This window comes from Myxocyprinus asiaticus, chromosome 21 (assembly GCF_019703515.2).
Source record: "Myxocyprinus asiaticus isolate MX2 ecotype Aquarium Trade chromosome 21, UBuf_Myxa_2, whole genome shotgun sequence".
NCBI classification, from domain to species: domain Eukaryota; kingdom Metazoa; phylum Chordata; class Actinopteri; order Cypriniformes; family Catostomidae; genus Myxocyprinus; species Myxocyprinus asiaticus.
The window spans coordinates 32415373-32427506 of NC_059364.1; the positions used below are offsets into that span (position 1 = coordinate 32415373).

General features: G+C 38.8%; 1 protein-coding gene across 1 annotated transcript; it reads right to left on the reverse strand.

Moving 5' to 3' along the window:
• Nucleotides 1-211: 211 nt before the first annotated feature.
• Nucleotides 212-11538, reverse strand: LOC127412461 (probable carboxypeptidase X1). Its single transcript, XM_051648836.1, has 13 exons — nucleotides 11228-11538; nucleotides 8358-8467; nucleotides 8060-8199; nucleotides 7788-7872; nucleotides 7401-7551; nucleotides 6980-7068; nucleotides 6744-6867; nucleotides 6091-6287; nucleotides 5538-5717; nucleotides 2694-2988; nucleotides 2246-2385; nucleotides 2066-2168; nucleotides 212-1722 (listed from the first exon to the last, which is right to left on the reverse strand). The coding sequence occupies exons 1-13, from the start codon at nucleotides 11514-11516 to the stop codon at nucleotides 1415-1417; spliced, it is 2211 nt and encodes a 736-aa protein (XP_051504796.1). The 5' UTR covers nucleotides 11517-11538; the 3' UTR covers nucleotides 212-1414.
• Between the last annotated feature and the right edge of the window lie 596 nt (nucleotides 11539-12134).

Genomic DNA, 12134 nt, shown 5'->3' on the forward strand with positions numbered 1-12134 from the left:
AATATATCATACTGATATAATAAATGGACATGTATGAATGAATGTTAGCCTAATTGTAATTTTTTCCACAAATCATCCCAGAGGCTGGATCAGTCTTCCCCCATGCACTGTATATTTAACACATCAGCTATAGGACCAACCAAAGAGACTAAAACTGAAAAGGAATACGATGAAAGAATTGAGAAAGAACTGAATTCCACGATCTGAGAGGTGTGTTCTGTATAATCTTTTATTAGCTTAATTATCATTTCCATGTCATCATGTTCTGAGTGTAGAAAACCAGCTACAATCTCAGAGTCTAACTCCCATATTAGTGGTAAAAAATAAACATTCAAGTGTTTAACAGCAGACCAGGGATATGACATATGCTCAGGGTAGATCAAATTTAAAAGTGAAAACTAATAGCTTTAAAGCTGAAGTGTGTAATTTTTTTCTTCTATCTCATCTTAATATACAGAGATGTTTTGAGCAGCCCGTTCAGCCTGACACAACAAAGTTGGCTCAACCAATAGTATGCAACAGTGCCCGCCCACTTTTTCAGCCGTCTGGGTTCCGGAAATATTTTTCCGATTCATTTTTTTCTCTGCTTTTCATAAAATCCTCCATAAAAGAGTTGTAAGCCATAAACCAAACCAACCAACTCCGAGGTGAATCACAATATTACAAACTTTGTTTTGAGGCAAAAAAGTATTTGAAAATCAGACAAAAAGACAAAGGTACAAGACTGTTTACTTAATGTTTTTCACGAGGACACAAACTACAATCCCATGAAGCATTGCGAATTATGTAATTAAATAAAAAATTATGGGAATATATAAAACTATAGATTAAATCTATATTTTTATAGATAAAACTATAGGAAACGTTTGGCGGGCTATGTTGGCCGCGGTTCTCTGATTGGTCGATCTTTCTCTGCTGGACTTAGGGTAATGTAGTTGATTTCCATGAATTCCGCTATCAAACACGATTTTTAAACAATGAAGTTGAAATAAAGTAGAGGTACGGCTTCAATGGAAGCATATACCAGTGGTGAACAACCTCGTAGCTCACTGTAGGTCTTTCTTTAAAGGTTTATAAGTTGTCATTGAAAATCAATTAGTCTATGAAATAAATGAATGGGATTTTTACCTCAGGAACCAGACTGTTGCGCTCTATGGCGTGAGTTGGGGGTGGGACTATCTGTCGATCTGTTTGATTAACAACAGTGGGAGCTGTTTCAAAACAATCTTTATTTTTGCAATTCTGTTTAGTGGCGCAGTTGTTCTCTTACCTAATTACCAAAGTGTGACATTGACTTTGGAGGTGTGATTTTTCCGAGTGTAGAGAAAACTGTGCGGTGAGTTGTTTTACAGTCCAGAATCTCAATGTCTTGCAATCCGTGACAGACTGGCTCATTGTTTTGAAAATTAGTTGCTCACTTCCATTTCAATTTAAGGCGCTGCTGTTGCTCTCGACGACGGTTAAGAATCTTGGTGCTGGCACGGAGTTTGCGCATTCGCAGGGCACGAATCCTTACTTGATTATCCCGGGGAATTTTTCCACCTTTTGCCAGGATTTCTTTGAGACGATCCTGTGGCGTCTTAGTGAGGGTGAAGTCACAGATGGTTGGGTGGGGCTCTAACCCTACAGAGCAGTGGCGAATACGGGGGAAGTAGCCTTCAGCCCATACTGTTATTTTATACTCACCTGGGTTCAGCAAGCGCCAGTAATCCCCATCTACAGCTAGATACATATGAACAAAAGGAAAACATTAATGTGTCCATAATATTATATTGCAATGCCAGGACAAGACAAGAGAATCAGTTCAAGAAAAAAAAAAAGAAAAAAAAAAAGAAGCAATTCCTGAAAAAGTTAGTTGTCTTAAAGGGGTGATATCATACATTTATTTTTTTCCCCCTGAGGTCCATTTATAAAGTAATATTTTGATCTATGTGACAACACAAAGTTACAAAATTTCAGAATGAGTCCTTATTGCAGCTTAGTTTCAAAAAATGTGATTCCTCATGATACAGTATGACCCCCTTTATTGCAATCTGATTTAACAAAGTGACTTTTACAAGCATACCAGATCTTATGTCATGGTCCATGCCTTCCACCTTAATGACAGCATTTGCAATCCCAGCTTTAGTGTCCTTATCCCTGATCACACCCTTTATCCCTCTGTGCACCTGCAAAAAGCATAGGAAATTTTAAATGTAGTCCAGCATTATAATGTTCCATGCTGGACTTTGGGAAAGTGAACTACCTGCTCCATGTACAGAAGGAGAGCCTCTTTGTTATTCTCCCACTCGATGGGAAGCTCACTGGCATGTGGGAACTTATCACAGGACAATTCTACAGTTACTTCAAAACAGTTAGTGTAGAGGTAACTGAAGTCATTCATACCTATGAAGATGACGCAAAAAAGAAAACATAAGAAACAAAATATGGTGGGTTTCTTTTTTAGTCATTTTTTAGCTCCTGTCCCCATTCGCTTTCATTGTATGTAAAAGAGCAGCATGAACATGCTAAACTTCTCCTTTTGTAAGAAAGTAATACGGATTTGGAACAACATGAGGGTGTAAATGTACATGAGTAAATGATGACAGAATTTTCGTTTGGGTGAAGTTTTCCTTTTACTCATACATGCAAATTATAGGCAAAGTGCTTATCCATTTGCTCTCTTTGTGTGTGAATGTTTGTTGTTTACTTACTTCCTGGAACAGTGTGCCAATCAGCTCCATTGATGATGTTGTTATGTTGCTGGAAGTCTTCTGAGTGACAGATTCTCCTATCTGGGTTTGCCATCACCAGATTGGTGGATGCGTATATGGTAGCCAACCAACGAAAGAAATCATTGTCTGGAGTGGGCGTGTCCTGGCGAGGGATCCAATCACGTGTGCAGTCGAAAGGGTAAGTGACCACCAGCTCTCCCCCATGCAGATTAGCACTCAGAACAAACGGTATGTCTTGCATCCAGTTGATTACAGCACGTGTCTCTGGGGCAATCTTGACAAGACACGTGCACACACACACAAATATATAGTCCAATATGAATATAAACTCAGCAAATAAAGAAACGTCCCCTTTTCAGGACACTGTATTTTAAAGATAATTTTGTAAAAATCCAAATAACTTTACAGATCTTTATTGTAAAGGGTTTAAACAATGTTTCCCATGCTTGTTAAATGAACCATAAACATTTAATGAACATGCACCTGTTGAACAGACGTTAAGACACAAACAGCTTACAGATGGCAGGCAATTAAGGTCACAGTTATAAAAACTTAAGACACTAAAGAGACCTTCCTACTGACTAAAGAAAGATGCCCAGGGTCCCTGCTCATCTGCATGAACATGCATTAGGCATGCTGCATGGAGGCATGAGGACTGCAGATGTGGCCAGGGCAATAAATTGCAATGTCCGTACTGTGAGACGCCTAAGACAGCGCTACAGGGAGACAAGAAGGACAGCTGATCATCCTCGCAGTGGCAGACCACGTGTAAAACACCTGCACAGGATCGGTACATCCGAATATCACACCTGCGGGACAGGTACAGGATGGCAACAACAACTGCCCGAGATACACCAGGAACGCACAATCCCTCCATCAGTGCCCAGACTGTCCGCAATAGGCTGAGAGAGGCTGGACTGAGGGCTTGCAGGCGTGTTGTAAGGCATGTCCTTACCAGACATCACCGGCAACAACATTGCCTATGGGCACAAACCCACCTGTCGCTGGACCAGACAGGACTGGCAAAAAGTGCTCTTCACTGACGAGTCACGGTTTCGTCTCACCAGGGGTGATGGTCAGACTCACGTTTATCGTCGAAAGAATGAACGTTACACAAGGCCTGTACGGGATCGATTTGGAGGTGGAGGGTCCGTCATGGTCTGTGGCGGTGTGTCACGGCATCATCGGACTGAGCTTGTTGTCATTGCAGGCAATCTCAATGCTATGCGTTACACAGAAGACATCCTCCTCCCTCATGTCGTACCCTTCCTGCAGACTCATCCTTACATGACCCTCCAGCATGATAATGCCACCAGCCATACTGCTCGTTCTGAGCGTGATTTCCTGCAAGACAGGAATGTCAGTGTTCTGCCATGGCCAGCGAAGAGCCCGGATCTCAATCCCATTGAGCACGTCTGGGACCTGTTGGATCGGAGGGTGAGGGCTAGGGCCATTCCCCACCAGAAATGTCCGGGAACTTGCAAGTGCCTTGGTGGAAGAGTGGGGCAACATCTCACAGCAAGAACTGGCAAATCTGGTGCAGTCCATGAGGAGGAGATGCACTGCAGTACTTAATACAGCTGGTGGCCACACCAGATACTGACTGTTACTTTTGATTTTGACCCCCCCCCCTTTGTTTAGGGACACATTATTCCATTTTTGTTAGTCACATACTTGTTCAGTTTGTCTTATTTGTTGAATCTTTTTATGTTCATACAAATATTTACACATGTTAAGTTTGCTGAAAATAAAAGCAGTTGAAATATATATTCTAAAAGTGCACAGAAAAAAACTGAAAGTTTTTCATATTATATTTCTATGTATAGATTGGCCAAGTTAAAGTGGCTGTCTGCTGCCTCCAAATTCTGTGTAAAGATGCAATGCTGTATAAAAGCCATACTAAAATATGCCAGATCTTGTCCACCTTAGCCCGTAGTACCTAAAATGTTGCAGTTTTTATGACCGCCATTGCAATTGTCTGTTGACTGTGCATTAGACTTCAAGAATCAAAATTCAAGTAATTTATTGTTTCCCCATAATTGTGATTCCTGTTTAAATATGTTCACGCCACCTCTGTACAGAATGCGCCTTTACATAATATATTATAGGCCTATATGTTTCTTTAAATGTGGTTTCTGTATCCCCCTGCCCCTCCCCCAAGCACAAAAGTGAAACTCCGCAAGTTATTAACTAAAAATTCACAGAAAAGCTGATCTTTTGTGTTCTTTTTAAAACATTTCTCCAGATTTTAGTTTGCAGAGGAGGTTTTCTACCATCTTTATGTATGATGTGTAAATGTATCGTTTTGCAATCAGTGTGTTCTTTCACTGCAGTGTGTTTTGTTTTTCTGTTGGAGGCCTCAGCACAGGAAGCTTCAGCTGAGAGGGACTAAGAGGAAGTGCTCACATTCTTTACAGAGTCTGCTTGACCCTGATTCCCATGTTTGTTGAGTGTCTTCATCTTTGAACAGAACATTCAAAGACTATTGAAAATTGATTATTCACTAAGAAGACTATGGAGTCTATTAAAATGTGTAATGAATGTGTCTTCAAATAAAATAAACAGTATGTGGGTACACCAAAAAAAAAAACGTCTACTGTTTTCTTAACAGACAGGATTGGTTCATTTTCCCTATTTAAATAAAGAATAATACTGACTATTTTACAATCCTAGGTCTTTTAAAAATAATAGTATGAAGAACAATATTAAAAATAATCAGCCAATCTATGACAATCTTTTCAACTACACCAGTGTTTTATAATAAAACATTCCATTTACCAGACGGTATCAAATAGTACTTGCTACAGAGTGTGATTTACGTACTAATGCCTCAGTTGAGGTGTAGTACTCAGGCATGGGAATGTAGTGGTTGCTCACTCTCCTCTTGTCTGTAGCCAACTCCTGAGCATCCCACATGATGTTGTTGAGGTCAGGAAAGTTGTGATTCATGTCAATGCCCTCAAAGCTGTAGCGTCCAAGAGCCCAGCCAGAGAGTTCTGAGCCCTGATGACACAGACAGATGCACACATGCAAATAGTAGAGTACAAGACAGTGAGCACACCTCTGTTATCTATTTAATTAAGAATAATATTATGTTTATTATTACTGTGGTAATAAATCTATTATGCTATAATTACTATATTATTACTATGGCAATAATATAATCTATTATTATGCTAATATTACTATGATAATAAATCTATTATTACTAATAATTATTATCATTTTCAACAATTTAAATTTGTTATTATGTTTAAGATAATATGTAATGAATAAAGTTGCTTTTAGCACATGAAACCTTTCATCCCACATTAAAGTTCCTCATCAGAGCATTAGTCATGTTCTTATTAGATTATTTTCCTCCCTTGACCCTTACCTTCTCATAGGCTGCCTCATATCCATCTGGGTTCATAGATGGCAACAGATGGATGCGCGTGTCCTTTACCAGCTGTATCACACGTTGATTTCCTTGCTTATATTCACGGCAGATGTACTGCATAAGATTTAGCAAGAGCTCCCGGCCCAAAACTTCATTGCCATGCATCCCAGCAACATAGCGGAATTCTGGCTCACCTATACATTGGACACCATAAAAGATAATAAAATGTGCATGATTGTTTTTTAAACAGGGACTAATTTAACATTTTCTACCCTTACAGAGTGAAAAGGACACTGTGCTTTTGGTGCATCCCAAATAATATCTGATTAAAGATGGAATGTTTATTCTAGCCAAATAAATGATGAAAAGCAGATGTGTGGCAACAACATGTTACATAAAGGTATGATGAATGACTGAAATCAAGTCTGAAAAGAAAAAAAGCACATTCTATTATTTGTGTTAAGGGAGAGATATTGGAAGGACATGAGAAATGAATTATCTGTTAAAACAACATTGGTAATTGTCTTGAACATCAGAGTATATGTGTGTGGTCTATTAGACTTGGCCTTAGGAACAGGGACATCAGCCACATGGACCTGAAATAACCTCTATCTACTAAGCACCAGGGTCTTAACAAAGTGAAAGCTTACCGAGCTCATGTTTTCCTGGGTTATCAGATATTTCCATAACATAAAGCTTCAATCCAGTGTAACTCCTCCCAATAGTGTAGATCCGTGTGATATCCGGACACTCGTCATTCACAGACTTCATTAACTAGAGAGAGAGTGAAACATAATTTAATGATTTCATTAAATCTTTTTTTGTTGTTTTTTTGTAAATGGGACTGTCATGAAGACCAAGGGCTGAGATCTAAAACAGATCTTACTTTTCTCATCTCATTGTAATTGTGATGTCTGAAGTCCAGGTCATCTAATGAGCCGCTCTCAGAATCAGAAAAATGAGGGTTCTCCGGATCTACACATATAGATATATTTAGTCAAAAATCCACATTTTACTTTGTGGCTATTCATTGGTTCAAAATTACAATATAGAAACTGACATTAAAACTATATCTTTACATTGCTGTAATCTATTTTCTGTTAAACCAAGACCTACAGTGGAGGTCTGGTGTAAACTGCTTTTAGTGGTGACAATTTTAAAGCCTTGTAAAAATTTTAACATTTACCAGAAAATAGCATACATTTACTCACAAAGACCCTGTATGATTCTTATTCAAAAGTTTCCATATGCCTTGGCCAAACCTGTGATCTTGACCCAAATATTTCAAATATACAGTAATGTTGAACCTGGCACTGGGCAACCCAGCACTTCAGCTCGGAGGCAAATGGTGCCATTGCTAAACCAGGTCTGTGGGTTTATGCGGATGTACTGCGCAACCGAGGGCTCAGGGAACAGAGCCAAAACTGGCGTTTCCAAATCTTCATTCCCAACAAACACCTGGACAGAGATTCTGAGATCAGCAGAGACAATAGATACAGTAGAGTACATAGATAGAACAAAATGTAATACACAAGTGGGGAGATCCTTTACAAACTAGGCTTTTCAAACTATGCCCTCTCTACTCTGACCAATTCCTAAAAGAATGTTTAAAAGGGATCTCTTTTGAGGCAAAGCTCCATGATGCCAAGTTGACAAAAGTAGGTTAACAGTAATTATAAAAGTCATAAACGTACCGCCTCATCTGATCCCTCCATGCAGGGCTGCCAGACCAAAGAGTCATTACTGAACTGTACCTTATATGTACGGACCCAGTTCAAGCTACACACACACACACACACACAAAAACAATATATAAAGTATTTATACGTATATGCAAAAATATCACTACAGTCACATAATTTTCAGTGCTGCTGCCTTGCATGCACTCTAATAGGATTTTTTGTAATATGAATGATGATTATGATGAAGATGATGGTAAAAGTGTTGATCAGAGTGTAAGACTAACCTCCAGATGGAGTTTCTGCCCTGGAGGATGACCCCAGTAAAAAGTGTTGGTCTGAGAGCATCCAACTGCAACCACTGATCCTGATCCTCTAGTCCAGCACACCACGCTCCATCATACTCGTCATCATCCTCTAAACCAGACTAAACACACACAGACACGCATATAGTAAAACCCTTCACCCAACTCTGAACACAAACACTTAAGATAATTAAATCACAATAATTTACAATTGTGCTTGCAGCCAGTCACCACCTATAACAGACAGTTATAGGTTCTTCTCAATGATAAGTGGGCTGACCTGTATATTAAGGCGTCCTCGGTGAGGACCTAACCCAGCGCTCAAATACGAAGAAGACTCTAGCTGATCATCCGAGACTTTCAGAGACTCCAAACCCAATGGTGGGCAATCTGATAAAGGGGTATTGAGGCAGGGACAAATACATTTAAGGAAGATGTCAATAAAGAGATACTTATACAATAAAGAGTTACAGCAGAACCTGTTTGGAAGAAAGGTATTTGCCAATGTGCTCTCTACATATAGTAATGTCCGACCTAGGAAAATTGACATCTTTGGCCTTTATTCAAACATATTAAAAATGTATTAAAGATTTTGTATGCATGTTGTAGTTGTGCTTGGAGTGTAAAACTAATGTACGCGCTCCACGTTACAATTATTTTATTTGTCATGAAGCAATAAAACATGCAAAATTGCGCAGACATCACTTTTGGCCAATCTGTCATACAAAGTTTGCACTCATTATTCCCACCCTATAATTGCTACAGATGTGTCAGTTAAGGTGCTGGGTATATAATTAGATGTTAATTTGTGGGTTTTGGTGAAAATGGCAAAGAGGAAGGAGCTGTCCTCTGCAACCAAAGAGGCTATTGTCAAAATGGCTAAATCTGGTCAATCAGCTTCAGATATTGCCCATGTGCTGGATTTGAATGGTCGCACTGTCCACAGAATTACTGCAAAGCACCGTGAGGCCGGTACCGTGCAGAATGTAAAGCGATGTGGCCGGCCAAGGAAGACTAGCGAGCGTTTTGACAGGAGAATGAAAATCACCTCAATGTGTGACCGCTTCAAAACAGCTTCCAAAGTTCTGGAAGAGACGTGCAATGGTGAGGAACCTCCAATTTCATCTCGCACTGCAAGGCGATGGCTACAAGAGGCTGTATCGGGAGGTTGTGTAGCAGTAAAGAAACCATTAATTAGTTCTGTCAACCGCAAAAAACGTTTTGCCTTTGCCAAAGAACATAAGGATTGGAGTGTGGAAGACTGGAGCCGTGTTCTGTGGTCTGACGAGTCAAAATTCAACATGCTGACATCGGATGGTGTCAAGTATGTTCGTAGGAGACGAGGCGAGCGTTTTGATACCAAATGCATGCGTGGCACCGTTAAGCACGGTGGGGGAAACATAATGTTATGGGGATGCATGTCTGCGGCAGGTGTTGGAAGGATCTACAAAGTTGTTGGCACTTCGAAAACGGACCAATACTCGGACATCTTTCAGAACACAATGTTGCCGAGTATGGAGGATCTGTTTGGAGATTGAACATGTATTTTCCAACAGGATAACGATCCCAAGCACACCGCATGTGCAATGAAGGCATTCCTTGCTGCCCAGCGTTTTAAAGTCCTCAAGTGGCCTCCTCAGTCCCCTGACCTTAATCCCATTGAAAACGTTTGGGAAATTCTAAACCTGAATCGTGATAAGTCATGAAGGTCTTCCAAAGAAGCTCAGCTTTGTGAAGAATTTAAGGGGGCTTGGCAAAAAATAACGTACGACAAATGCGCAAAGCTTATTGAGTAAATGCCCAGGAGAATGGCTGCTGTAATCAAAAACAAGGGAGGACTAACAAAATATTAATAACTGATTACATTGTAGTCAATGTATGCTTTATTTCCTGTGAGCTTTGTTTTTCTATGCATTTTTTGCATATTAGGATAAAACCCATATTCCATGATTTGCTGTAGTTTGCCTTTTTTTACCAAATCATTTTGTCAATTAAATACCTTTATCAACTTTACTGTTTTCTTCTTCCCAATATTAAATACTCCTCATATTTTTATGGTTTAATTGAACCTGTACGGTCATTAAAAGCAAATATTGTGCAAATATCCCCTCCGGACATCACTTTTGGCCAAAAGTGGTTACCAGCAACTGTTACCTTAAGGAGTTATTTCTACCTGATCTAACCCTTAAAATAAATTTTGTCGGTGTAACCGAATTTATTCAGGTCGATTCAGTGATGTTAGTTTTACCTTGAATAAAACCAGTTAATTTTAATGTTACCAAAAGCATCTTATCAGTGTACCTTGGAAAAGAATAAAGAAACCTCAATTAGAATTAAAGGGATAGTTCACCCACATAAATTCTCCTCTCTAGCCAGTAGGTGGTGATATGCACAAAGAATGCGAATTGCCAAAAACAAAAGAAGAATGTGAAAGTGGAGTAAAAAAAAGGACTTAAAAATTCATCCGTTTCTCACCAACACTTATCATATGGCTTTTGAAGATATGGATTTAACCACTGGAGTCTTATGGATTACTTTTATGTTGCCTTTATGTGATTTTTGGACCTTCAAATTTCTGGCCACCATTCACTTGTGTTGTCTGGATCTACAGAGCTGAGCTATTCTTCTAAAAACCTTAATTTGTGTTCAGCAGAAGAAAGAAAGTCATACATATCTGTAATGGCATGAGGGTGAGTAAATGATGAGAGAATTTTCATTTTTGGGTGAACTATCCCTTTAATAATAAGACACAATGTGGAACAATCTCTCTCTTTCTCTCTCTCTCTCTCTCTCTCTCTCTCTCTCTCTCTCTCTCTCTCAAATGTCAATTTGATTCACCATTGTTGCATAAATCTAAGCTGCATGATGAATCAGCATGTTTTTTTTAATGCTTTGTATTCCCAGCACTATTTCAGCATATACAGCATTATTTCAGACAGATGACCACACAAAAAGAGTTTAGAATAAAATGGGGGAAATCCCCACTCTCTCTAACACATTATAAGCATTTTCCAAAGTCAATAACCATTCTTTTCCATGTAACTCAAAAAGCAGATTCTTAAACATGCTAAAAAGACTTTTATGAAAGAAAACCATTGCCTGAATTTTGTTCCCTTAACTCAGTTCCACACAGACAGATCTTTAACTCGCCTGGTTTTGCTCCATGGGTCTCTTTGTTCATATGTTCTTCATCTTTACTGTGCGGGTTCACTCCGCTGCTGTTCCTCTGCGCTTCAGTGTTGTTTTCAACAGACGCTTTGCTGGGGTTTGCTTTATCCAAACTTTCACTAACATTTTGAGCCAGATTTAATATTGACTTCAAGTCATTATATTCAGCTTTAGTACCATTATAACTGACAGTCTGATTTTCTGATGAAATAGAGCCGTGTGCAATGCAAAGTATTATTGCAACACAAATGTAGACACTCTGCCTGAGCATTGTCCTTCTCCAATAACCTATATTGGGGTTAGAGCAGAATTTAAAACTCCGATATTCGAAGAACGCCCCCGTAACATAATACCACACTGTCGCCAGCACCGTATATTGTAGAATAGACGCCGTGTGGAAACGCGTATTTTTACGAAAATTATTAACTTTGAAGGCTCCTGTTTGATTACATATTAATACTCTTTAACGTTACTGGGGTTACAAAGTTTGTAAAGTTACTCATTGAAGATATATGTCTACAAGATGTGTGCTATATTCACATATCTTTTGGAGTTATGTTGAACTAGATATGAACACTAAGGACTTCAACAGCTGGTTTTGCGGTAAACTAGAAAGTGGTACCACATTATGAAAACAAAGTTGGAAATAATTGATTTTCCTTGCATAGCCATCACATTACTTGGTTACATTACTCTGTGAAACAGCGAAGTTACTAATTAAAATAAATGATATATTACTTTTTATTTGAATTATGAAATCATTTAAATTGTACTAAATACATATTTTAATATTTTACATATTTTCAATTTTTTATTTGTTTTATCTTTCAAATGAATTTATTTTAAGCACCATATTTAGATAAGACTTATGGAGGGCAAAATTACTCAG